Raw genomic sequence first — 26,169 nt, 5'->3', positions numbered from 1 at the left:
CGCGGGCAGGTCACCAGTACATTATAGAGTGACTACTAACATAAATCCAGGTCCAAAGTTCAAACACCACCTCCAGTCACTGTCTGTAAGAGGTTTAACATGTTCTTTCAATGACTTGGTGTATAAATAGGCAGAGGTTTCCACAGGTGCTCTCCAAAATGTCGTGGAAAGCCTACTCAGAAGAGTGAAGGTTGTTATAGCCGGGTTACAAAAGAGGTGAGGGTGACTTTATATTAATGACCATGGCTTTGAAATGGGATGTTTTCACAATTGTTAGTTTTCAAATACCTAGCAGTGTCTGCGACACCGTGTAGAAATCACGTGGAAAAGTCAACAACCTGACGCAGCTCGAGTGCCGAGCTCAGCAGATTCGGCCGTTTTCATCATCAGAAAGGTGAGAGTTCAGATTTCAGGACTTTCAGAGAGCAAGTGTCAAAGGGTGAAGCCTTTACACACATTACAGGGGGTGAGTGATCTTTTAAGTATTATATATATTTATCAACCTCTAAAAATCCAAGTCAGACATCACAGTGGGTCCAATACCACCTAAAAACAGTAAGTGAAAGACAGAAACAAGCCTTGAACAGTGTGTCCATTCATCACGGGACATCACACACTTACACCTATATTGTTTTTGTTATAACAGTAACAGTATGCTCAAGTAGTGCAACGGTAAAAGTGCCGGTACCAAGCCGGGATAAAATAAAAAAGGTTGCAACAGGAGATCTGGTGTAAAAACTGGGCCAAATCAGGTATGCCAACCAGGGACGATCCCCTGTAGCGACCTGTAAGTGTGGGAGCAGCTGAAAGACAGACATTGTAGGCCACAAGAACTTTGCTCTAATCACAACCTGTATAATTTTGGTTATTGTACGATACCAGTGAACTTTAGGACTGTATCATTATAGCTTGTGCGCAACTTTAGAAACACAACTGGTGTTATCTAGTCGTCTAATGGATTTAAAAATACCAGAAATGAAGTACAGTACAGTGATTACATGAGGATTTATAATTGAAAATACTGTAGCTGCCCGAGCTGGAATCAAATTAAAATTATGAATAATGTCTCGAAGAAAGAATCTTCAGAAAGTGGCCTCGAACATCCGACTGAATTTATTAAATTCTTACATTTATTTACAGTAAATAAAGACACGTGGAGGTGGAGGTGTAGCTGCAGCCTCACATATACAAACCTAACAGCCTGTTACACAAAGCCATCAATGAAAAATAACATCCAAGCTTATTTCAGCATCGACCAAACAGTGAAAATAATGTTAAAGGTTACCAAAGAAGTTTGCTGTACATCAGGTATTGATTCTGTAATACACTGATGAGCCAAAACATTAGGACCACCCTTCAAAAAAACGATCATGGCAATCAGATATTCATCAGACATCTCTGGGCTGTTGGTACGAATGCATTCACTGTGGATGAAATCTGCTCTCTGCTCAGGTGCCAGAGACTCCTGCAAAGTCCACGTCTCTGGCAGTGCGCGAGTCCTGAGCTGACTGATCTCTCCTGTTTCCAGATGTGCACATCACTGCTGGTTCATCTTGGCCGTTTCTGCTTTGATCAGAGAGATCAGCTCCTGGTTGATGAGGAACACAAAACGAAGACCAGCAATCTGCACAGACGAGAGAGAGAGAGAGTTTATATGGCTGATGACCTTTACACCTCACCTATCATACAGGTAATCTTGTGGGTATACAATTACTATCTGTAGTCTGTTACTCTACACCCTGTTACCCACTGTACCCTATTCATCAATCGAAAAGCACCCTCAATGTCATTTCATGGTCACTGCAGTGCTGAGAATGTTTCAACACCCAGTTATAATCTGGTCACTGGGTGCTGGTCCAGGAGCCCGTATGAATGAGTGTGTGTGTGTGTGTGTGTGTGTGTGTGGTTGGGGGGCAGATTGTCCAAGTCAAAGAGGATGTGTGGTGATACGCCTCTCTCTTTGATCAGTTCGGTAGTGGATTCACAATCGGGAATTGGACATGACTAGATTGAAAGTGGAAAAATCCCAAAAAAGTAAAAAGTAAACACTATTTATTTACCTCTAACACAGAATTATTATTGAGCTTCCACTTGTTGCCGGTCAGTACAGGTCTGCCATCGATGTAGATGGGTCTGCGTCCCTCGTTTACGATAAAGAATTCCCCGTTGTTCTTCAGCTTAATGATCCCTAAAGCAAAAGATGACAATTAATGCACTACTCAGACAGGATGCATGAAAAATTCAAAATAAAATCCAACAAGACGTTAAATAATGGATTAATCAGCTAAGAGTAATGAGACGGCAGCTCTTAGTTCAAAAGAGTAATGAGGTAACGTCTGGTAGGAGAATGAATTCCAGATCAATACCCTGCTGTCTGGAGATTTTCCACGCCGGTCCCTCTAAAGACAGATCCACGTCTATCTGCTTGTCCTTGGTGGCCCGGCCGAGAGTGATCTAAAAGGGGTGCAGGACATTTATTCTCGGCACGGACAGAATCAACAATGGAAATCTGAGCCGTTCTTTACTCATGCAAATGCACAGAGGAAGACGAGAAACAATCCTGACGAGGTTACAGCACAAAGCGACACGATCTGGACGGATGAATCCATCAGAGCAAACATTCAGCCAAGCTCACCTCTCTAGACCTCATGAGGTATCGGACCATGCGTCCTCGCAATGCTGCCAGTGTCTGATTATCAAAATCTGGCGAGTTCATACCTGCAAACCGAGCAAAGCAAGAACATTTAGCATAAGAAATTCAACAGGAATGCCAATACTGTATATCCCTCTGTCTTTGAAACTAGTCATTTAGTAATTATTTCCTATTTATATGGAAACCAGGAGCCTTTACTACTACCACCTCATATTTCTCATTTGCACACTCATACATATTTCATGCCTGTCCATGTGTACAAATAAAGCATTGTGCTTTGCATACTTTCTCCACTGAACTACTTTGTATATATTTATTCTATTTCCTAAGTAGAGCACACCGAGTCTCATTGTACTTGTACAATGACAGTAAAGGTATTCGTATTTGCACCAAATTCGAATCTTAGAGGTGCTACCGGCTTGACTGCGAGATCAATTTGACACACTTCAGACTCCTGCTTCTGGTTCGAGGTGGCAGAACAAGTAGTAAAAAAAAAAAAATGCATGGGATGTAAAGTGACACTGTGTGAGAATTCACTGCTGGCTGGTGTAAAGAAGAGGCTGAAAGCATGTCTGAGAGGTGCTAGTTTACCGCATTCCCTGTCCAGTGTGGGGTTGGTATAAGTGGCAGAAGAAATGTAGTGGTGAATTGGAAAGAACTAGATTAGGTGAAAATGCAATAAATCTATGTGGTCACTATGGAGTTGCAGTCACTTCTGTCCAGATATCATTAAACTGTAATAAAATGCATAACTAACCAGTGATGCTGTCCACTAAGACCTGCCAGCGCGGAAGCTCCTGCTCCAACTGCCTGATCTCCCTCTTCTGGTGCCGATCTGCAACCATTAACTCTACAAAACGAAAGCCACAGCAGGATCGATACAGGTCACACGATAAATAGCAGAACATGATGACTGTGTAGCTTGATTGCAGCCTTAAGTAACAAAAATATAAATATAAGAGAATGAAGCTGTGCCTCACCATGCTCCAGAACCTCGTCTCTGCTGTCCCTAAGAGAAACACACAGTTAGTTTAACAAGTATGGCATGTAGCACACATTTTTACACTTCTATGTCTTCATAACATTTACTAAATTACACTATGAGGCCAAAAGTAACTGGACACCTGACCATTAGCTTGCTGGACATCCTATTATAAACCATAAGGAGCTGCCGTTTTTGCAGCTATAATCGCCCGCACTATTCTTGTAAGGTACCGACGCTGGACGAGAAAGTCTTTCCAATTCATCCCAAAAGCGCTTACAACAAACACTATTTTGTGCACAGGAAATAGGTGTGGCTAAAACACTAGTGGAAGGGTGTCCACATACATTTAGCTTTGTGTTAATGTGGGTGTGACTAAGGTTACGGGCACAAAAGATTTCTATACATGCTATACATGCTTCTCAATGCTTTATTGTCGTAAATAGTAGAGCATAAACTGTGTTATTACTTCAGCTTGGCATCGTCCACCATCTGCTCTGCATCAGAGAAGTTGAGAACCTGGTCTGCTTTGGGCAGAGGCTGGACTGAAACAGAAAGAGCAGACGTGTGGAGACGGTCTGAGCATGAAGAGTAACAGGACAGGTTTTAGATTTAGACCTTTAACTGGCGTACTCACCACTCTGATCGTCCAGTAGGTAGTACTGTTTGAGGAGCTGCCAGTGGATCAGTAAACTCTTGGCGGTGCGAGAGGTATAGAACACACTCGGGTGCTTATTCAACAAGTCCTGGAACACCTCCAGCTTCGGCTGACTGTTCTGCTCAAACGCACAGAGAGGAGTCAGCGAACCAGACGCAAACACGTACGTCAGTCAGAATCACTGGGCGCAATGAGGTAACACACCCGGACAGGATGTCGGTCCATCTCAGGGCCTCGACCCCCCACCCGCACCACACAGCTATGAGTATGTCCAAATTCACACAATGCCAAAAAAAAAACAACAACAACGGGATCTAAATGAACTGAAGATTGCTGACTCACGGAGCTGATCTTGGAGAGCAGAGCCTCCTCAGCCTGGCTGAACAGAGCTTTACTCTGAATGGCAGCGATGGCCTCTGGGTGAAGCTGCCTCATGGCCTGCCATGCCAACCTGCAGAGAAAAAGAAAACATGAACGCTCTCACATACAAGGGACTGGATCGGCAACACATAATAAAACAACACGTTATAACCACAGCACTCTGAAACCAATGTTAAATCAGGCAGGCTTTACTCACTTGGATATGACCGGGTCGTAAAGCAGCGCGTACCAGCGTTCCTGAATCTCCCTCAGCGTGAAACGACAACTGAACTTCACTCCCAGGTGAACCGCTGTTAGATCTGAAGTCTGAGGAGAGCAACACAAACGCTACCAGTTAGTATTTAGTACAGTATATTAGCGTTACTCGATACAGCTTCAATTGGTTGAGTATTTAAGCTTTTTTGGTGATTCCCAGGGTGATTCCTTTCAAGTTACTATGTTAGGAGGTTCATATTTCAACTTTTAAGCTATAGACAGTTTTGTTAGAAACTTTTTAAGTCATTATGTGTGATTAAATATTATTGCTGTTGTGGCTGTAATTATTATTGTTATAATGTTGTAATAATATTGTTATATTTTACTGAATTTTGAGTTTCTCGGGTGGCACAGCAGCCTAATCGGAATCAAATCTCAGTGGTGCTATCTGTCTGCCAAGCGTCTGACGGAGGGGTCAGCTAGCTGAGGGCCTGCAATGGACCGGCACCCTGTCTAGAGTATTCCTACACTGAGCCCAGAGTTTCCAGGAGGATTCCTGAGATTTCACAATAAAGCAGTTTATAAAAATTAAATGCCTTTATTTCATTTGGTTTAGACTTCGGCCTGCTAGTTTTATTTCAGTCTAGAGTACAGAATAGTATGCCTTATATACGTCCATCCTTTAGGCTCTGGACTAAGTATGATCAGGATAAAGTAATTACTTTAGATAAATGAATCACTATTAGTAGTAATAGTCTATAACTATTAGCCTTTTTAATCGTCCTAGACTGATGAGCACAATCATAAACCGTTCAGAATCAAATCTCCTGAGAAACTGGACGAGTAATTAACCTGTAGCACGGCGTTAATGAGCAGCAGGTCGTCCGAGGGTTTCCAGCGTCCGAGGTCTTTAGTGATCTGAAGCGGCTGTTTGCTCTTCTTCATTCGTTTAGTGATCGGTGATGGCGTGAGCATCATGGTGAGTGGGGGAGTCAAAGATGAGCTGGATTTGGAAACCTGAGAACACACACATGGAAAAAAATTTCAATGTATTAAGAATGTTTATTAAAGCGTTTTTCTAATTCTAGTTGCTCTTATGACAAACAATAAATGACATTAATCCCAGTTGGACAGGATTTGTTTTTTTATATAATGATCACATTAATCCCACTAATACATTTTTAGGGCAAACACCTTCATCTGGAACAATTCAACACACGTATGTGTAAACCATGTACTAAATATAGCTCCGGCTATGTCAAACCTAAATAATCAGTTATGCAATCGTAAATAAACAGTTCGACTTCACTACCTTTCTTTTCTCACTAGACGATGGGTCGGTGCCAGGGCATCGGACAGGCTCCATGCCAGGTGGGCCTTTAACTCTGGTGGAGGACTTAACCAGGCTGCTCTCAACCAGCTCATCATCAAACTTCTTCCTCTTTATTGACCTTTCAAAGAAAACAAACTGGACTGAAGAGACTGAAGTAGAATTCTTTTCTTGCCCCAAAAAAATTAACATTTACTCTGTGGTTTGGTTTGATGCTTTAAACTCTGTGAGGGATTTCGAGAAACGTCTATGAAGAACATAAACTGTTACTATAGATCCTACAACTAAACAAAACTGTATATCCACCATTCTCAAACATTCCCCAGGTAAACTGGGGGTCGAGGTTACCTGGAAGAGCTTCTTCTCTTTGGAACGAGACCCCCTCCACTGAAGGCCTGTGGTGCTGGTCTCTTTAGGTCCTTTACGCTTGTCAGCTCATCTTCTGACCTGCTCTGTGCTACCAGATTTCCCACCGTAACCCCTCCGATGGGCGCCGGGGAAGGCTCGGTCTTTATATCTGACCACACACAAACACATGTTAGTTAAGTGGACATGTGGAGTGTATCAGTATATGTTTACTGGTCATGCTTAGACTTCTGAATGCTTTATTTGTTAATGCTCTGGTTTATGTCCTGAATGTTTTGGTAAAATGACAGAGATGCTAAAGTAATGTAATGTAATATAATGTAATGTCTTCAATCTGGTGAGATTTGGACTTCAAATACGTTATATGACATTTCCATACAGTGCAGGTTATACCAATCAGATTGTGGTTTATTTATTTCCAAATATAAAACTCTGAAAGATAAAAATAGACCATGGAAGCACAAATGTCTAATAAATAAAATGACAAATAACGTTTAATCTCTGAAACCAGCTTTTAAAAATACAATTCATGCATGTGACTCGAGTGCAAATTAAAATTTGATTATTTTTATGTTTTTGCATATGTGCAGATTGTTTTTAAAGATCTAATTACATTATTAAAGAGCTTCTGATTCATTTTATACTTAATTCAGAAGATATTTTTGTTTAATCTGATGAAAAATAAATATCTCACACAAATATATAGATGTTTACAATTACCTTTCTCCATGAAGTCTCTATTATTACTGCAGCATAACGGACGATAAAAAAATAAATTAATTAATAAAAACGTAGGCAATAAATGCGCTTAAACTGTAAACTATATCACCAACAACTGAACCACATTTAAATGTAAATATTAGCTAAAAGCTCGGCAAGGCAGCTAGCTCTTAGCCGTTAGCATGCTAACAGCGAGCAACCTTTGTTGTCCAATCTTAGCCAGATTAATCGTATCTGGTTAAGCAAAGCCGTTTAATGACACCAAATCTCACAAAATCTAAAGCTAAATTGCGGATATTATACTAATTTAAAGCAAACGAATCGTTTTTATATTTGTTGTTAGACGACTATAGTGAAACAGTGTGTGATAACGGCCTAAAATGAGACTCGTCCCAAATCACTATAAACACTACAAAGTACCCTTAGTAGTAGGGACACTTACATACGTAAAATAAGCAACAAGTACTATTCAGAATAGAATAAAACAAGGAAGATTCTTAAATAATATCATTTGAAACAAATCCAAAAATTACATTGGTCATCATTGTTACTTATTATATACATTTTTATTTGTAGGGATTAGGGAGTAGGAAGAAAAGTGCTATTTGAAACACAGCCATATACGCTTCGTATGGCAACCTGGATTTTCAAAACAAAAGAATTTACAAACTATACATATTAATAAATTAATCTTTAATATGAATTGCCATGTAGTGCTTTATATTTATATTTGACAATAAACTTTGTATTTATTGAAATGTATTTTTTATTTTCTTATACAGCAATTTTAACGTGTATTTAACTAATATTTGATAAACTACTTTATAATTTATTTTTAATTGTTTTAAAAATGTTTATTTAATACCGAACCAGCTAGTACATTATGTAAATTATATACACATATTTATGAAATTGACTCCAGGTAGCAGAAGTTTCTAATATAAAAAAAAAAAAGAACAGAGTTTATACACTTAGAATCTTAAAGAAGTTTTAGGGTTAATGATTATGTACCGTTGCTAGATCTTCACTTTTCACTTTTCCATTACACAGTCTCAGCTTTAACCAGCACATTCACAGTTGCATTCAATTTAATCAAACAGTTATAAAGACACTGATCAGTTCTTCAGACTGTTTTGGTTTTGAAGGACTGAGGAGGAGGGAGAAGGAGTGGGTTTAGTAGACCGAAGTTCATTTGGTGTGGTTAATGTAAAACACCTTGTTAGACCCTCTCAGCTGAAGCTAAAGTATCTTTACAGAAGAGCTGATGGGTCTGTGCGGATTCTCTTCTGCTCGCTCGGTTTTATTCCTGATGCAGAGACAGAAAATACATCGTCATTTTTTAGTAAAGCTTCCTGGAGTTAGTGGTAAGACTTTAGATTCACTATTCTTCTGCATTACTCTGCTTTTTCAATAATATACAGTATGTATGTATGTATATATATATATATATATATATATATATATATATATATATATATATATATATATATATATATATATATTTACCTTCTACATGTTTTGGGAGTGGGGCGGGTGTGAGGAAACCTGAGTACCCTGAGAAAGAAAGCAGACAAACAAAGATCCACCCCAGGTCCCCAGTACCCATGTTATAGTGCCACACTTTCCACAGCAACAAGTAATAACAAACCCTTCCTGTGATGGTACAGTGATTTTTCTTTTTCTTCCTCCAAATTGAGTTGTATCCGATTACCCGATCACATTTTGCCTCCTCTACTGCTTCTGACCAAACATCACCCCTTCAATCAACACCCCTTCTTTTTCACCTGCATAAAATATGGAGATCTGTATAGCGCACAGATCTGCATTATCCCATTGTGCAGATGCCATCGGTCTGCCAGCAGAGGTCGTAATTGCAGCAGATATGAGGAATCGATACCAGCATTCTCACTCTCGGACCAGCCAGTCATTGTCTGTTTACTGTAGATTTGATTAGAACTCTGCCCAGTGGTACAGTGATTTGATTATAATGATTATATGCACCTACTACATGAATGGAAATGTAGGATTGTGAAATCTAATGATACGATTACACACAATCGACCTTCTGCTTATTTTTTATGTGTCCAAAAACTGAACTAATTAGAGAAAAGCACAGAAAGAATTGTTCTTAGAAACAGTGATTGGTCACCCACTCTACTAGTTGCAGCACCATGCCATCATTAATCTCAGATAATTGTGGTTAGCTAAATTATTAGTGATTATGTAATAATAGGCCTATTAATAATAAACATAGATTTTGAGGACATGTTTGTGTTCCATGCAGGTCAGGTGAGATGGCGAGGAACCTGTGGACCTGTTCCAGTTTTAACAGCCACGCCGACCCGTGCTTTAGTCGACGAGCCGGTGAAATTGAAGGGGTATCATCTGCCCCCAAACTCACCTGTAACCATGAGAGCGAGGATGATGAGTGAGGATGGAGATTTGTGGCAGTCCATGTCTCATTACCACAGTGACGAGAACGGCGTTGTGGACTGTGAGTAACATCCGCAGTGCATTTCGTCGCATTAACGTGGAGCTGAAGACTGAACATCTCTTTATTTGGGAAGCTTTTTACTAGATTTTGTAACATGGCTGCAGAGATTCTCTTCCATTCAGCCACAAGAGCATTAGTAAGGTCATGAGGTTGATAATGCTTGGCTCATGGTATGTATTCCAGTTCATCCCAAAGCTGTTGAATGGGGTTGAATTCAGGGCTATGTGCAGGGCAAGTTCTTCCACACCAAACTTAAAACAAAAAAGGTTGTTCCCCAAACTGGCCCATATTCATTAGTTGAACTAGTAGACAATAGATTAGAATTTATTAATTTAAAGTTTATTTAACCATCGCTCAACAGTCCAGAGCAGTGTGCCAATAGTTCATGATATATGCAAACCTGATCCCTGAAGCTCTTGATGAACAGTTATTATTCTGTTATTATCCTCTAGAGGCAGTTTGGAACTCTGTAGGGAGGATTTTTGACCAAGGACAGATGTGTCATGTTCTGGTAGCTTGTGTGGCTTCACGGCTTGATGTTTCGAAACCAGCCAGCTCCATCAGGGCAGAGATTTAATGAACCGGCTTGTTAGAAATATGATGTCCCCTTTCTTTTAAATCTTTCTTTAAATCACAAGTTCTAGTTAAAACCCACTGAATGATTACACGAGTTGTGTTCAGGTCAGTCGCAGTGAAGTGAGACGCCGTTAATCTTCAATCTCTATTCTGAACAGTGACCAAACACTCCTCGGTTGGTGGTTCTTACGTTGGCTGTGAGCCCATGGGACTTTTTTGGAGTCTGCAGCCTCAACAGAAACCCCTTAGGTAAGAGAAAAATGGACAATTTACATACACTTAAGGCGTGGCCATCATGACAGTCTTGGGATTTTAAATTAAATGCTTCATTAGAAATAAAATCGTGTGGTTGTTCATAATGAAGTCTCTCTCTCTCAGGCTGCGGAAGTTAAACGTGGAGACTCCGTTCACAGTGAACGTGTCCATGCTGGAAGGCCACGTTTCTCCAGCGAATCCGTCTGAAAATCAGCAAACGACGGGAGAGCGTGAGCTAGCTGCAGTATCGCTTCAGCGCTGGTACATGGCGCCCGGTGTGAGGAGGATAGTAATACGGCAAAACCAAGTGGTGGGAACGTTGTTCCTCCCTCCAGGTGAGTTTAAGGTTAGAGTGGTTCAACGTCCCCTTACGCTCCTCAGGCCTCCTCACTGGGGCCGACATGTATGGAGGTTTTAAGGCTTCCCAAAAGGCTTAAAGGTTTTACCCAATTCCATTTAGGTCCTGGTCCATTTCCTGCACTGTTAGATCTTTGGGGTTTGGGGAGAGGTCTGGTGGAGTATCGTGCTGCTCTGCTCGCTTCACGCAGTTTCGCCTGCATGACGTTGGCATATTTTGATCATGAAGACCTTCCTGGCCCCCCCAAACGCATCAATGTGGGAGATTCCTACATGAAGGTAAGATAACTATTACAATCAAATATACTGTGTGGTGTCACAACAACCCTAAAGAACACGGAGGGCAAGAGCAGTCTGACACAGTGCCAATGTTGGAAAAAAAAATCAACCTTGGCAAAGCAAGCGTTACATAATCATGGGCGAAAAAACACTTTAAAGCTTGACTGAATTTGAAAAAAGAAGGAAGACTGAATTATTTGGCCACAATGAGCAGAAGTATGTTTGGAAAAGAAGAGTTGAGGCACTTTTAAACCTACTGTGAAGCATGGTGGAGGTAGTTTTACTCTTTTGTACTTGTTTCTCAGGCAGCTTGGCAGCTTCTGAAAGATCACCCACAGGTCTGTGAGGACAGGATAGCCATCATGGGAATTTCATTCGGGGTCCTGGTAGCTCTGCGGATCGCCACGTATCCCTCCGTGCATGTGGGTAACATTTCCACAAACAGTAGATTTCACGCTCAACTCTTCTGCAGTCACATATTTACTCTGTACTTATTTATAAAGTAAAGAAATATTTATTTGTCTCTGTAAACTGTGCAGCCCAGGTGTGTGGTTTGTATTAATGGACCAATCGGCAGCATCAGCAAAATATTTAACGAAGATGGAGAAAATGCTGACGGGTGAGTTCTGAATGGTTGCAGTTCTCTTCATTAAAATATAATTATGTCATCATTTCATTTCAGTTTTCATTTACATCAACTGATTCAACACGGTCAGGGTCGCTGTAGGTCTGGTTCCACTGGGGAACATTGGGCTCAAAGCAGGAATACCCTGGACAGGGCACTAAGACATAGCCAACCATGTCTGTGTGGACGCCCGGCTGGCCTATCGCACACTCAAGATTTTCCAGATGTTGTTATTGTTCAAATCAGTTTTGTAAAACTTTATCTGTACTGTTTTAAAATGCATTCTAAGCCCTTTTACTCACCCGGATCACTTTCCAAAGGCTTAAACTACTGTTTTGTTTTGTTTGTTTTATTAGGATTTTAACGTCATCTCGTTACACAAGATTCATCAGTTCACTAGTTTATATCAAACACAGTCATTGACAATTTTGTATCTCCAATTCACCTCAGTTGCATGTCTTTGGACTGTGGGAGGAAACCCACGCAGACACGGGGAGAACATGCAAACTCCACACAGAAAGGACCCAGACCGCCCCGCCTGGGGATCGAACCCCAGGACCTTCTTGCTGTGAGGCGACAGTGCTACCCACCGAGCCACCGTGCCATCTTAAACTACTGTAATACTGTTTTAGTGAAACTGGAATTTCAGTGCAAAAGTTTAGGCACCCCTGACCAAATGATATATTCTGTAGATTTTTTTTATGTGATAATAAGTAAACTTACACTCTACAGTAACTATAAAATGTATTTTAATGCTAATACAATAACTCTATATTTCAGAAACAATAAAAAGAAATAAATATTCATTGGGGCATGCAAAAGTTTGGACACCCTTCTAAGTTAATACTCTAATAATGGCATGTAAACTAGCTGGGTGTGTAAACTTTTAGACTATAGTAAACTTTAGTAAAGTAACTGTGTAATAACATCTACAGGATATTTTAATAGTGTGCTGAAGAAATGGTGTTTACTTTTATGAATACTGACATTCATCATTTTAATCTTTGCTGTATCTTCTGGAAAATTCCACAGTCGATTGTAGATAAACTGCATTTTTTTCTTTCTCCTTACAGAGAGCAAACACACTGGGGATTTAACGATCAGGGCTTAAGTTTTCAGGAGGTGTCGAAGCCCTGTAATGTTCCACCTGAGAACTTTGTTCAGGTAAATAATCTCAGTGCGGACAAGCCGGAGTGGAAACGAAGCCATCTTTCCATCTTATAATAGTGATTACTGTGTGTTTGGACAAGACTTTACTTGATTTCTCTTTTTCTAAAACTCAAACACTTGTGTAATATGCAGTTAATAAAAGTAAAACCGACCAGATTGCTAAATTAAAGCTGCAGTTTGTAATTTTTTGGGCTGTTGATTCTCAGGTGGAGAATCTGCGCTGCCCCGTGATGTTCATTGTTGGAGAGGACGATCTAAGCTGCGCCTCAGAGGAGAATGCAGACGAGGTGAGGAGAACATACTCAATCACAATCTAAAAATCAGTCCCGCCCTGATCTTGCAGCCTATTTTCGTAATTGTTGACCAATAAATGCTTAAATCTGAAGCTGCTTTCCCCAAACTTTGTGGCACTATTTTTTCTGGGGGAGGAATCATAATAAATCTGCTGATCCATGGAACCCTGTTGTCCAGAGGTCATGAATTCAGGCAGACTCATTTCCAGAACTAACTGGCAGGTCACCAGTATTGGGCCCCAGAGCAGGGCCCTTAACTCTCTATTGCTTGGATTGTATTCGTTCACACCCATATTTGACAAGGAGGGGGGCAAGGAGGCGCAGGTGATTGACCTGTCAGCTCCTCCTATCTGACAGTTACCTGCTGGTCACACTGAGCGTTAATTTGCTCCAGGTGGAAGTGTTCCTGTTTATCACGGTTTCTTTCCCACATATTTGCCAGCTCCTTTGTTGTCAATCTGCCCTCTCTTGGAACCGTGATGTCGGACCTGAGCTGGTCTGCATAGGCCGGTACTCTTTATCTTCTCTGGGGGGTGTCACAGCATTGTTCAGCTGTGTGGTATGGATTCACGCTGGGCACGAGCTGCGCCAGTTGGTGGACTGGCAGTCCCAGTCGTTTTGGCTTTCCTTTATTTTCTCTTTTCACAAGAACTAAATTGTCGCACTATGTCGAAATTCGATTTGTTACACGGATTACAATAATAGCTACTAATTATTGCACATTCTTGATTGCAGGTTGAGAGAAGACTGGGCGCTGTAGGTAAATCTCACCTGGTGACACTGGTCTCGTACCCCGGTGCTGGTCACCTGATCGAGTGTCCGTACACGCCCACCTCACGCTCCTCCATCTTCTCCAACCGACCCACTCCAAGTCAGTCCTCTGTCTGTTTTGACTCATTTTAATATAATTCTGCAGTTTTTTAGTCCATGGTGTTGATTTTTAAAGCTGCACTGTGTGTTTCAGTGATGATTGTGTGGGGAGGAAACCTGGCACAACACGCAGTCGCTCAGGAGGACTCATGGCGGCGCATCCTGGCGTTTTTGGAACAACACTTAAGAGAGGAAGGCAGGACTTAAGTGTTAAGTTAACGAGCCTCGTGCTTACCGAAATAGAGAATGCAATCGTAAATATGTTATAAATTTGCTGCTAGAAAAATGGTGTGTGCACAGCGGTACAGAAAAGTCGTTCTGTTAGTGCGTATCAGTCACACTAAATGATTTCAGGTCATTAAAGAAACACGATATTTTAAAACACTGTACTTATAAAACACAAGGAAACCACAGGAAGCAGGAGCCACTTTCATATCATGATGTTCTGCACCTCTACCTCACGTGTCCTCTGAAATATAGTGCTTTTGTACCGAGGTAAACACTACAACTTTTAATAAATATAGTGGACCCCCGCGTGGAAGCTCTACGCTGTATAAAGTGGTTGTTTTCTGACAAACATCTCAGGATGTGAAGAAATTATTCTGTCGTATGTGAATGTCAGCGGCAAGCTTGACGGCAGCAAGGCTTCTTGTTCCGATAAGGTTTGACAGGCTTGGTGCAGAGGAACTCCAGTGGTTGGCTCAGAATCCAAACCCCATTCAAAACCTTTGGGATGAATTAAAATGCTCCTTTGTAGGTAAAAGGAAACAGAATTGAATGTCCTACAAGCCCACAGTCAGGTGTAAACACACTTTTGGTCATGCAATATATCGTGTATTTCACACCAGAGCTTAAATAATCTGCAACTGCTTTAATAAAAACATTCACTGAAGACGAATAAAAGTTTCCAACACTTGTAACCTGATGATAAACATCATGCATTGTTTAATTAGTGTTAAATAATCATACTGGAAACAATTCGTACCCACACATGAACCTAAAGCATGACAGAACAGCAGCAGCTCCACTGAACCTGATGGATTAAAAGCACAGAAGAACTTGATGCGCAGTAAATGGATGCATGATTTTCAGATGATTTAGTGCAAGTGCTTGGACATGACCAGATCATGACAAGCAGCGGTCACCATGGCTATGAAGGGGACGAACTCCTGGAAGTCGATCTCTAGATCTCCGTTCTGATCCAGATCGTTGAACAGCATGTCCAGCGCCTCCTTTTTCTGGATCTTCTGTGGAAACGGGAGGTACAAACAAACCCGTTCACATGCTGTACAGTGGAATCAGAAAGTATTCACACCCCTTGAGTTTATGCATTTGTAGGTGGCAGTTCACAGACACTCACCATCCAGGCTGACTGAGCTGGGGAAGATCTGCCATGACGAATGGGATAAAGTGCCCAAATCCAGATGTGCAAAGCTTGGTGAGATGCATTAAAAAGGCTTAAAGCAGTAATTGCTGCCCAAGGGGCTTTCACAAAGTATTGAATAAAGGGTCTGAATACTTTTGTGAAGATGTCTTTTTACTGAACTGAACATGTTTCCACTTCCTCATTCTGGGTGATTAAGTGCAGATTGATTGAAAAACATTGGGAATTATATCAAATCCACAACTTGAGGGGTCTGAATACTTTCTAAGTTCATTGTATTTCAATTATACCAAAAGTGCAAATGCATTTTTCTTTGTAGAATCTTTATACAGAACTTTATATAGAGTTCTTTTAATGATTTTATTCTAGAAAGTATGAAAAAATAATCGTTAATTGTTTGTATGATTAGTTAAAGCTAAATATATTTTAATAAGCCTTATTCGTGAACTAATTAAACACATAAAACACTCCAGCGTATTATTTTTATAAAGTAAAACCAATTATACAACTGCCTTTTTAGGTTTTTAAACAAAAACAAATCACACAAGTGTGAAGTCAGCAGCCGCTTCTTTACACCAGCCAGCGTTGGATTCTCAGAAATCTCTACCATGTACAGAGTCACACTTCGCTCTATGTGATCCTCCACTACTCGTGTCAGCACCATAACCAGACAGCAGTAGAGAATTTGGATGACAGTGCAGTTTAATCTAAAAGCTTGAATAAATAAAGCTTAAATTTGGTGGCCAGTGGTGAAGGTATTATTAAGCCTTTAATGGTCTGCTTAATCATTTGAGTCCAAATACTTGGGTAAAAATAAGACATGTAAATAATCATGTTTGGGCCGTATCTACTCCCCGGCTGACGTGTGTTAAACTCAATAATAATGGTAGATGATGCTGTGGTTTTAGGAAAACAACTTTTCTAACCTGTATGTCAACTTGAAGCTAGCAGCTGAAAAATCACCCACGAAGCATTATCTTTGTGATCATTTCAACCGTTTGGTAAAGACTCGTTAAAAATACTGTGTGCACTAGTAAAAATATTGTTTGTTTTTTATTTAGTCCCAGGAAACTAAGAAATGCAAAGAAATCAGAAGCCCAGCCAGTGCCAACTGCTAATGTTGGGCACTCAGACAAGGCTCCTAACCCTCAACTGCTTCGACTGTGTCCTGCAGTGTCACCGAATGCATCAATGTCTCATCACAAAACAAACATCCTCAGTAGGACTGGACTGAAACGGAAAATATTATAAATATGCAAAAGGAGGAGCGATGTACTGAGATCAGACGATCATCAGGTCAGACTGTAGGAATGTAGGGCGTGTTCCTCATCAGTTTACAGAATGATCCTCACGCTCTCCTCCACACACTATATTCATATTCACAAACATCACAGCACCTTCATGTAAACACCCTCGTACCACTCGTTTTGGTTGTGCTCTCCTCAGGCTCAGGAGGGCCGCCTCACATTTTGCTTAGATGATTTGTTAGTAAAAACGTTTCCATAAACCACCGTGACTGCACAGGAAATTATTATGATTTTAAATTCGGCTGACACACCCTGCACAACCATTACACTTATTCACTATCAGCACTGACCTTGATGAACTGGCTCATCTCGTAGTTGATAAGATGCTTCAGATCTGCTTTCTTCAGCGTGCTCTTGTGTCCAGAGTATTTGTAGAAGACCTGGACGATAGTAGCCATCGCCCTCTCCAGCTCAGTCATGCTTCTGAAGTATAGAAATAATAACAGGAATTAATAATGTCATGTTATTGGACTACATAAATGTTTTTTTTTATTAAGTACATTGTTTATTAACACTCACAATCCAAATAAAGCAATACCTATCTGTATTCAATATTAAGTAATGCAATAATAATAAGAATAAGAATAACCTGAAGCACAATAGAGACGATAGGGTTCCACAGCTCATTCTCAGACGGATGCACCACTTCTTATGGAGATGAAGTAATGGATCTGAGTGAGTGTATCTCCAATCTATATCAATTCTTCACCGTTAAAAGCTGAATTGTGGTTTATTATTGCTTGATGACAGCAGGATATAAAATCCCTGTGGGTTGAGAAAGATGGGAGCTGTTTAAAGCAAGATGAGACCATTAACACAGTAACACATTACTGATGGTTCTGATGGTTGTAAACTTCTGATTCCACTGAGAACGTACAGCTAAAGTCAAATGTTTATACATTAATGCTTCTGTAATGGACACATCACTGACAGAAACACTGACAGAACACTGATGGAACACTGTTGATGTGGTGGATGGGGCATCTTTTGTATACGACAACCTTTTAGTCTATTTTTATATTTTCTATCATATTCATACACGTTATCATTCTTACTGTTATTAACTGAACTATTATTTAATTATTATAATATGATTGCTGTTATTATTGTTATTATTATTATTATTTATTACTATTTAGAAATGAGAATGATTACTGCATAGATGACCACAAATAAAGCACTACTAGAAACTTAAAATAAACAGTAAACAACAAATTCAACAATCAAATGTCAAAAATTCAATAAACACCAACATCATTATCGTTGTTTTTAGTGTTTTTATTATCATTATTACTGTTATTAACCATAATGTTATATATTTATTATATGATTGCTGTTATAATAATAATAAGAACAACAACAATAACAACAACAATAATAATAATAACAATAACAACAACAATAACAACAACAATAATAATAACAACAACAAAACAACAATAACAACAACAATAATAATAACTACAATAATAATAACAACAACAACAACAACAACAATAATAACAACAACAACAATAATAATAACAACAACAATAACAACAATAATAATAATAATAACAACAACAATAATAACAACAACAACAATAACAACAACAACAACAATAATAATAATAATTATTATTATTATTATTATTATTATTGAATTACCTTAACCAAACTTTTTTAATACTTTTATATTATAAACATAAAACACACTAAAGACGATTGTAACAATCACAAAAGTTTCAGTTAATTCAGTAATAAATAATAATAATAATAATAATAATAACAGCATAATTATCTATATGTATTGTTTGTTTTTGATATAGTCCCAAGAAACTGTGAAATGAAAACAACAATTATTAAAATAATTAAATAATATTACGGTTAATGACAGTAATAATGATAATAAAAAACAATGAATTTTTGACAATTGATTGTTGAATTTGTTGTTCAGTGTTTATTTTTTGTTTTTAGTAGTGCTTTATTAGTGGTGATTTAAGCAATAATCATTTTAATCTTTGAATTCTCGATGTCCTATTTTGTATGTGTGATTTTTACAATGAGAAGAAAGCACAAGTTATCGAATCTAGGGGAAGTGTGCAGGGTACACGGGGAGATGAATTGAGACGCACCCCAAACAAAAGCGCATGCGCGGTGCAGTGCGGTGCGGGTAGAACAGGGAGGGAGGGAAGGCGGGGCAGGGTGCAGATGGAGGTTGATTATAAAGAGGAAGTGGAAGCGCTGGGTTCAGATCGTCTCTCTACACGGTTTGAATCTGATTACTGAGCTGATCAGAGAACTGAAACCAGGAGCTCATCAACAATCCGAATCTGATCTCCAGGTTCCAGTGTGAGGTGAGCATGAGCTCCCTGTGGTGGGTTCGATCTGATGAAGTGAAGCTGTTAGTGGCTGAATGTTCGTACTGGGTGAGAATGCAGCTGTGATTCGGCTGTACAGATGTGCAGCAGTGATGGTGACCTGCATGAGAAAAACATCTGTATTGTTTTGTTTTATTATAACGTACTTTATATTATATTATCTGATTCTATGCAGCATAGGTTTATCTTTTTACCTTTTAAAGTTCTCACCCTCATTTAACCATTATTTATATTGATATGATGTGGATCAAATTGACTGAGTGAACATTTTCCTTTTGTTTTTGATATTTATTGAGAAAATGAGAATATAATTTATATACATAGTTTCGGTGCTCTCTGCTCTCGTACTTTTCTGTGACTCAATAATTAAAACTCATTTCTTGCTGGGCTGCTACTCAACAGTAGTGATTCAAAGCTTGCTTGACTGTAAACAAACCAGAGCAGGGCTTTGTTTTGTGTGTGTGTGTGTGTGTGTGTGTGTGTGTGTGTGTGTGTGTGTGTGTGTGTGTATGTGTGTGTGTGTGTTAGTTCTGGATTATATCTGACCACCCAGCATAACAAAAATTTCCTCCCAGCACAAGCTGACAGAGGCAGACCAATATTAATTCCTTGTATTTTTTAATAGGTCCAGTAGGAATAACCCTATTTGTATAGATTCAAGATTTTTTATTGTCAGTTCACTACATGTCCAAGACATACAGTAGAACTGAGATATCGTTTCTCTTTCACCTTAATACAAACAAGAAAATATAGAAATATAGAATGTTGCTATGGTAGAAACATAAACTGTATAGAAAAGAGAACATTTACTATTTGACCAATGTGCAAAGTGGCAAGCACAATTCATTTAGCAGTGCAATAATACATCATTCTTAGAGGAGCAGCATATAAGGTGTACCAGGTACACAGCAGCAGGTACAGTAGTGGTGCAAAATGGTGCATCGTAGTACAGTTAGCAGCAGATGCACAAATATGTTCGATTTGAAGTGAACTGAGTCTTATTCCAAACAGCTGAGGTAGGGTTCTTGTGTACATGAGTAGGGGTGGGTTACGGATAGGGCAGCTGTATCCTAGTGGTTAAGGTACCGGACTAGTAATCGAAAGGTCGCCGGTTCAAGCCCCGCCACTGCTACTGTTGGGCCCTTGAGCAAGGCCCTTAACCTTCAATTGCTTAGACAATATATACAGTCACAGAAAATGGGTAAAAGTGTCTGCAAAATGCCCATAAATGTAAATGTATGGGCACAGAGAGATCAGCAGTAGTAGTGAATCATAATCACTGATGAGGAATAATAAGGCCATGCTGATCAATCAAAACAATGCTGTAGAACTTTCCACACCCCCAAAATTATTTGTCTTATTTCTTGTGTGTAAAGAAACTGACCGGTTGCAGAAATGCTCAGAATGACAAGAACTGTCCAGACCTTTAACCACTCAGACAGAAATGGACCAACAAAATGTGAACCAGTAGAGGGGGTGAATACTTTCCTCACCAATCAAACCAATGCAAATCTCTGAACGTGTATTTGCATTGAGCTTGGCTGCAGGGTTTACAGATGAACATATTAATTTACATTAGTTTGTTTCAAAGAAGCCTCATTTCAAGTGACGACGGGTATTAAAAAGCTTTAATTCGTACAGGTGCGATATGAAACGTTTAGGGACGTGAGAACACGTTTAGTTGAATGTTTTTGACTGTAGATGCGGTTGCAGAAGGGTCAAGGTCAGTACATCAAAGATGCAATTTTGACCTGTGTAAGAAGTACGAGGTACGACCAACCTGGATCAGACTCGACCGGTCAGCTTCGCCTTTACGTTACCAAACCTGGGTTTAACCCGTCTGTCAGGAGTTTGGAATGTTCTTCCAGTGTACTCTCTCTCCAGTTTTATCTCTCCACCCAAAACTTGGCCCTGTGTGTACGTTTGTGAGTGTGATGGACTTGCACCGTGTCCACTCTGTACTCCTCATTGTCATTTCAAAAACGAATTCATATTTAAATATCACAGATCCGTCACACTTTCAACGTTTCATCTATTAACCTGTAATAACCTTCGCTGTACCGCCTCGGAACTATTGTGGTTCATACTTGCCGTTCCAGTTCTTGTGATATTTTTACTCATGACCTGATTAACACGTTACTGAGCTTCATAAGCTGAATCATTCATGAACAAGCTACACTACACACCCAAAAATATGTACACACCTAACATAGCTCTTCTGGAATGGGTTTCTACAAGATTATAGTGCATGTCTGTGGGGAATTAGTGTCTATTCGGTCAAAAGACCAGTCGGCATGGCTTGAAATTGATGTTCCAATTCATCCCAGAGGTGTTCAGTGGGGTTAAAGTCAAAGCTCTGTGCAGGTTGCTGAAGTTCCTTAGCCCCAAATTTACATCAGACCACATCTTTACATCTTTATAGACTGCACACATGGGCACAGTCATACTAAAACATAAATTTATGTATAATATAAGTTTTTTTGTACCCACTCTGGTACCAATCACGCCTGATTGAAGCTTATATATCTCTCGTCGCATCCGCCAAGCCCTACCTCACATCTAGTAGGGTAAGACATGCAGCCAGTGATTGCTTCTTTTCACCTACCAGGGGCAGGGTCTTACAGAGTGCAGTATTGCGTGTAGGTCAGCAGAGGTCGCACTTGCACCAGTGACGAGGAACCCTGTTTTAGTCATTGTCACTCCTCCTACAGACACACAAACAATCTTGAGTCAGTGTAGGCGCACGGCTGGCTGATAGCAGAGCTCCAGATCTCAGCAGTGGTGGTTTATATTAAATCTTAATCTTTAATGATGAATGAAAGTAAAATGATTCTTAATTATAGAACTTCTGCACCACCAAACGGATCATCTGTAATGTTCTGACCCACATTAACCTCGTTCAGGAACTGCAAAAATCGTTAAAATCTCATCGTCTCTTTTATGCGGTCAGCAGTGATGGCGGCGTTGCTGCGTTTGCTCCTGAACGTCTCCGAGAAGGCGGCTAACGTGGCCCGAGTGTGCAGGCAGGAGGCGCCGCTGTTCGAGCTGCTGGTGCAGGAGAAAACCGGCGCCGACAAGAACAAAAAGTTCGTCCAGGACTTCAAGACGCTGGCGGACGTGGTGATCCAGGAGATGATCCGACACGACGTCTGCAAACAGGTGACGGATCGGTTCATACGTAACGATGGATCGACGCTCGGAAACGTTCGGCTGTTTGTGATTCTCTTTTCCTTTCTCTTGAACAGTTTCCGGAGCTGAACGACTTCATTTATGGAGAAGAATCCAACAAGTTTGAGAATGGACTCGGTGAGTGATTTTTTAAAATGTTTTGGCTATTTTAAGGGCTAACCCCAGTACTTACCCCGTGACCAGTTTCCATCAGGTATCACTGGTGGTACGTTAAGCACCATTGGGTGGTTGAAGCTTTTAGAACACAAGGTTCACTGTTCCAGTCAAGCGAGCGCTAAGAGGCACCTCAGTAAGGTGATTTAAAGCCTGCTTTACTGTGGACAGAGTTTCCTGTGTTCCAGAAGCTTCTAATTCGAGGCTTTTTAGCATGGTTCTTGGAGTACATCGGACCGTCCAGACAAATTTCCTCCTGGAATAATTTGACAAGTTAGGTTTTTCATTCTTACCTTGGCAAGAAACAACTGCTCCATGCAGATTTTAATTGGTCGAATGCTGTGGGTGATCAGAATAATTGATGAGGAATGACCCAATAATTTAGCCACAGAAAAAGAACAGTTGCAGAAATCATTAGATGGACTCTACAGAAGTCTGTCGGCTTCACACCTCAACTGTCCATTTATTTAAGATAACTAACCCCACCTAACCAGTCTGGCTCTTCCGTTTGCACACGTCAGTGCTGGAGGCATCACCTCATTATTTCGTGTTTGCTCTCAGGAGAGAACGTGACCGTCACCGTGTGTCCTAAAGAAGAGGAAACGGCGGCGCTGTTGGCTAAAGTTCTGGATGGAGACCAGACCGCGGCGTCTCTCCTGAGCAGAGCCATCCATCAGGACCTGCGGCTCAGAGACGAGCAGGCCGAAGCCCTGCAGATCCCTCTGAGACCCGAAGATCTGGCCATCTGGATCGACCCTATTGGTAATCGGAGATCTGAGAGATCCAGTGGTGATGTAACATCTGGACCGATTGTATTCATGCTGTTCTTTGCTCTCTGTGCAGACGGTACCAGTCAGTACATCGAAGGGAAGGAGGAGGAGGTATCGGAGGACAGGTTCTGCGCCTCGGGGCTTCCCTGTGCGCTGGTCCTGATTGGGGTTTACCTGCGAGCCACTGGAGAACCCGTGATGGGCGTGGTAAATCAGCCGTTCACCCGCAAAGACTCATCAGGGAAGGGGTAAGAGTCCGGAATCAACCCTGACCAGTGTGTAACACTTAATGTGACCGCCATGCTTGTAAATACCTATAAAGGTTTGTTTTCGGGCACTGGGGTGGGAACTGAGTTTGAATCTCGGCTGTGCTATCAACCAGCTGGACACACACACACTGGCACGATTAGCTGTGTGCTAACCCTGACGTGTCTCTGTTTTTTGTACTTCAGATGGACGGGCAGGTATTTCTGGGGAGTTTCGTACGGAGACCTCAACGTTTGTTCCTTCACGCCCCGAAAACGTCCTGACGGGAGGGACCCTGTGCTCCTGTCGGCGGTGCTGAGCTCCAGCGAGAGGCAGGGCGTGAAGGACGCTCTAGTGCCGCTCTGCGATAACCGGCTGGTCTACGCGTCGGGGGCCGGCTATAAGATCCTGTGTGTGCTCCTGGGTCTGATGGACACGTACGTGCTCTCGGAGGGAAGCACCTACAAGTGGGACTCGTGCGCCCCCCACGCCATACTCCGCGCCCTGGGAGGGGGCATCGCCGACCTCACCGCGTGTCTTTCCGCCAACAGGAACGGGAACAAGGACCTCAGCGTGGAACTGACCTATAACAACCCTCGGGACGGGTGCCAGGGGGCGGAGAGGTGGGCCAACCACGGCGGGCTGGTGGCGTATTTGGACTCGGCGGTTCTCGGCAGGGTCGTCGATGCGCTGGTGGAAAAAATGTAGGGCAGTTTTATGTGATTTTATGTGATTTTATGTTTACTGTCGGGAGTTTTATGGCACCTCGGTGATTCGTTCGATAATGTGGGACGTTTTATGATGTCATTACTTTGTCGCGTGGCCTCATTCCTCGTTACTGATTATGGTTGAGTACAGAAGGTGTCCATATAAATAGGGCTAGTTTGCCTGCATCCATAGTAGAGTATTTAAGCAGCGGCCTCAAAAAAAAGAAAAGCCAACCTGTCGTCTTATGCTGAGAAGAAAATTTGAACTGACTTAATATTAGAAGCTGCTAGAATGTGGGTGACACTGTCCAAAGTCAAGCGAGCTTTACAGTCACATGACTGATATACAGCTGCAGCATCATTCATATTTATTTTTACCTACAATATCATAATATAATTGTAATCATTGATATCAGCACATATGTAATGCTGTGTGTGTCTATATATTTATGACAGATAATATATATATATACACACACATAATATGGACAAAAGTATTGGGACACCCTTTTTCCTTATAATTACTGAATGAATGTGATTCAGCCTCAACAGTTGCTAACAGGTGTAATAAATCAAGAATATAATGATAGAAGGAAATAATATGCTTCCAACTGTGCAACAGCAGTTTAGGGAAGGCCCTTAGCTCCACTTAGCAGCTCTGGAATGAACCGGAACATCAAATGGTGCTTTCAACCAGCCTTACAAATGCTATCTTTTGACATACTTCAAAGTCTTGTGAGAAGCCTTCTCAGAAGAGGTCAGTCTACTTTAATGCTGTTTGTTTTAAAATGGGACGTCCTACACACTAAAACCCGGTGTCCAGATACTTTTGGCCATATAGGGTGTAAGAGGGAGAGAGATTTAATGCTATAGACGTATGTTAGATGTTTTACAGAGCTATTCTAATAAAGGAAGCTGACATAATTTTGTAGTTATTTTATTGACATGTATTAAATTTAGTTAGGTTCTATTTTACTCATCATGCAATATTGTTTTGTTTTCTCTTTATGTAAAGATGCAGATATCCTGCTTTTAAAATTAAAGATGTATCATACTTTCTAACTTTTTATTGCTCCGATCTAGAGTTATTTTACTACATGTACCAAAATGTGTTATATATTTATGTCTTTTTCAATCTCCCCCTCACCACGCCCTGCTGTGTCACCTCTGCCTCATGAGCGTCACCCATACTGGCTAAGGAGTACCACAGACTAGCACCCAACCTCTCCGAAATCGGGTTCTTATTTTCACCAGCCAGTGGCAGATTAGTTTAGTTAGATTAATTAGGCACTACTCCATCAGACCGTCCGTCCCTCTGAGACACAGACACAGCCCACCCCTGGGTGCTTTAATGAGCACAGAGATTGATTAACTGTCCATCCACTAAGTAAACATTACAGGCACAATGTATTACTGACTACATTTCCCAGATTCTCTTGTACTGCTTTGTTTCTATACTATACAGCCAACAGCATGTTTTATAATTATACGTTTGCTGGACATTCCCAAATCACAGACATTAAGGAAACGGTTTGGATCAGAGCTCTGTGCACGTCGCTGAAGTTTTTTAACACCAAAATGAATAAATAATGTCTTTGCTTTGTGTATAGTAGCAGAGTCATGCTAGAACAGGAAAACTAAGTGTAATTAAACTCACCTTCGATTAGTTAAGTCTGCTTTCTCTCAGTGATGAATGAGTGCAGGTGAACACATTAAAGCTGCAGTAGCGGAAGATCTGCCAAAAGGGGGCAGCAGATGCACACAAACTGACCCAGTACTTCAATCAAACACGCCAATACGTTATTTAATTAAGCAGTTTAATTACTAACAACTTATACAGATGTTTAAA

The 26,169-nt window shown here is 40.7% G+C and overlaps 4 protein-coding genes across 4 annotated transcripts; 2 read left to right on the top strand and 2 right to left on the bottom strand.

Annotated features, from left to right (window-relative positions):
* Positions 1 to 1,094: 1,094 nt before the first annotated feature.
* mcrs1 (microspherule protein 1) lies at positions 1,095 to 7,660 on the bottom strand. Its single transcript, XM_062986354.1, has 14 exons — positions 7,286 to 7,660; positions 6,548 to 6,716; positions 6,182 to 6,320; positions 5,722 to 5,886; positions 4,871 to 4,980; positions 4,636 to 4,744; positions 4,273 to 4,411; positions 4,105 to 4,180; positions 3,634 to 3,662; positions 3,411 to 3,503; positions 2,636 to 2,718; positions 2,367 to 2,454; positions 2,061 to 2,188; positions 1,095 to 1,624 (listed from the first exon to the last, which is right to left on the bottom strand). Exons 1-14 carry the CDS (start codon positions 7,293 to 7,295, stop codon positions 1,538 to 1,540), a joined length of 1,425 nt encoding a protein of 474 aa, XP_062842424.1. The 5' UTR covers positions 7,296 to 7,660; the 3' UTR covers positions 1,095 to 1,537.
* Positions 7,661 to 8,358: 698 nt separating this feature from the next.
* Positions 8,359 to 14,762, top strand: LOC134301802 (bile acid-CoA:amino acid N-acyltransferase-like). The gene is made up of 11 exons (XM_062986688.1): positions 8,359 to 8,649; positions 9,570 to 9,779; positions 10,514 to 10,604; positions 10,734 to 10,945; positions 11,071 to 11,246; positions 11,552 to 11,668; positions 11,786 to 11,865; positions 12,945 to 13,035; positions 13,248 to 13,328; positions 14,070 to 14,205; positions 14,299 to 14,762. Exons 1-11 carry the CDS (start codon positions 8,550 to 8,552, stop codon positions 14,409 to 14,411), a joined length of 1,407 nt encoding a protein of 468 aa, XP_062842758.1. The 5' UTR covers positions 8,359 to 8,549; the 3' UTR covers positions 14,412 to 14,762.
* Positions 14,763 to 15,131: 369 nt separating this feature from the next.
* Positions 15,132 to 17,561, bottom strand: LOC134301803 (protein S100-B-like). The gene is made up of 3 exons (XM_062986689.1): positions 17,485 to 17,561; positions 17,186 to 17,318; positions 15,132 to 15,451 (listed from the first exon to the last, which is right to left on the bottom strand). The coding sequence occupies exons 1-3, from the start codon at positions 17,520 to 17,522 to the stop codon at positions 15,302 to 15,304; spliced, it is 321 nt and encodes a 106-aa protein (XP_062842759.1). The 5' UTR covers positions 17,523 to 17,561; the 3' UTR covers positions 15,132 to 15,301.
* Positions 17,562 to 19,116: 1,555 nt separating this feature from the next.
* inpp1 (inositol polyphosphate-1-phosphatase) lies at positions 19,117 to 25,382 on the top strand. The gene is made up of 6 exons (XM_062986708.1): positions 19,117 to 19,231; positions 22,209 to 22,414; positions 22,501 to 22,561; positions 23,159 to 23,359; positions 23,441 to 23,615; positions 23,820 to 25,382. Exons 2-6 carry the CDS (start codon positions 22,211 to 22,213, stop codon positions 24,319 to 24,321), a joined length of 1,143 nt encoding a protein of 380 aa, XP_062842778.1. The 5' UTR covers positions 19,117 to 19,231; positions 22,209 to 22,210; the 3' UTR covers positions 24,322 to 25,382.
* Positions 25,383 to 26,169: the final 787 nt, after the last annotated feature.

Source organism: Trichomycterus rosablanca, chromosome 24 (assembly GCF_030014385.1).
Source record: "Trichomycterus rosablanca isolate fTriRos1 chromosome 24, fTriRos1.hap1, whole genome shotgun sequence".
NCBI classification, from domain to species: Eukaryota; Metazoa; Chordata; class Actinopteri; order Siluriformes; family Trichomycteridae; genus Trichomycterus; species Trichomycterus rosablanca.
This window is presented reverse-complemented; position numbering and strand designations above follow the sequence as displayed.

What these genes read in the sequence shown, in the direction of transcription:
- LOC134301802 (XM_062986688.1), top strand. Translation starts at nt 8,550, where the DNA reads ATGGGTCTGTGCGGATTCTCTTCTGCTCGCTCGGTTTTATTCCTGATG. An exon ending in CGAGAACGGCGTTGTGGACT is followed by an intron (nt 9,780 to 10,513) that starts GTGAGTAACATC and finishes TATTCTGAACAG; the next exon opens with TGACCAAACACTCCTCGGTT. An exon ending in CTCCAACCGACCCACTCCAA is followed by an intron (nt 14,206 to 14,298) that starts GTCAGTCCTCTG and finishes TGTGTGTTTCAG; the next exon opens with TGATGATTGTGTGGGGAGGA.
- mcrs1 (XM_062986354.1), bottom strand. An exon ending in TCATTAACGCCGTGCTACAG is followed by an intron (nt 4,981 to 5,721) that starts GTTAATTACTCG and finishes TGCTCTCCTCAG; the next exon opens with ACTTCAGATCTAACAGCGGT. An exon ending in CTTAGTGGACAGCATCACTG is followed by an intron (nt 2,719 to 3,410) that starts GTTAGTTATGCA and finishes CTCGGTTTGCAG; the next exon opens with GTATGAACTCGCCAGATTTT.
- inpp1 (XM_062986708.1), top strand. Translation starts at nt 22,211, where the DNA reads ATGGCGGCGTTGCTGCGTTTGCTCCTGAACGTCTCCGAGAAGGCGGCT. An exon ending in CAAGTTTGAGAATGGACTCG is followed by an intron (nt 22,562 to 23,158) that starts GTGAGTGATTTT and finishes GTTTGCTCTCAG; the next exon opens with GAGAGAACGTGACCGTCACC. An exon ending in AAAGACTCATCAGGGAAGGG is followed by an intron (nt 23,616 to 23,819) that starts GTAAGAGTCCGG and finishes TTTGTACTTCAG; the next exon opens with ATGGACGGGCAGGTATTTCT.
- LOC134301803 (XM_062986689.1), bottom strand. Translation starts at nt 17,522, where the DNA reads ATGAGCTGTGGAACCCTATCGTCTCTATTGTGCTTCAG. An exon ending in TCGTCTCTATTGTGCTTCAG is followed by an intron (nt 17,319 to 17,484) that starts GTTATTCTTATT and finishes TCTATACTTCAG; the next exon opens with AAGCATGACTGAGCTGGAGA. An exon ending in AGATGAGCCAGTTCATCAAG is followed by an intron (nt 15,452 to 17,185) that starts GTCAGTGCTGAT and finishes CCGTTTCCACAG; the next exon opens with AAGATCCAGAAAAAGGAGGC.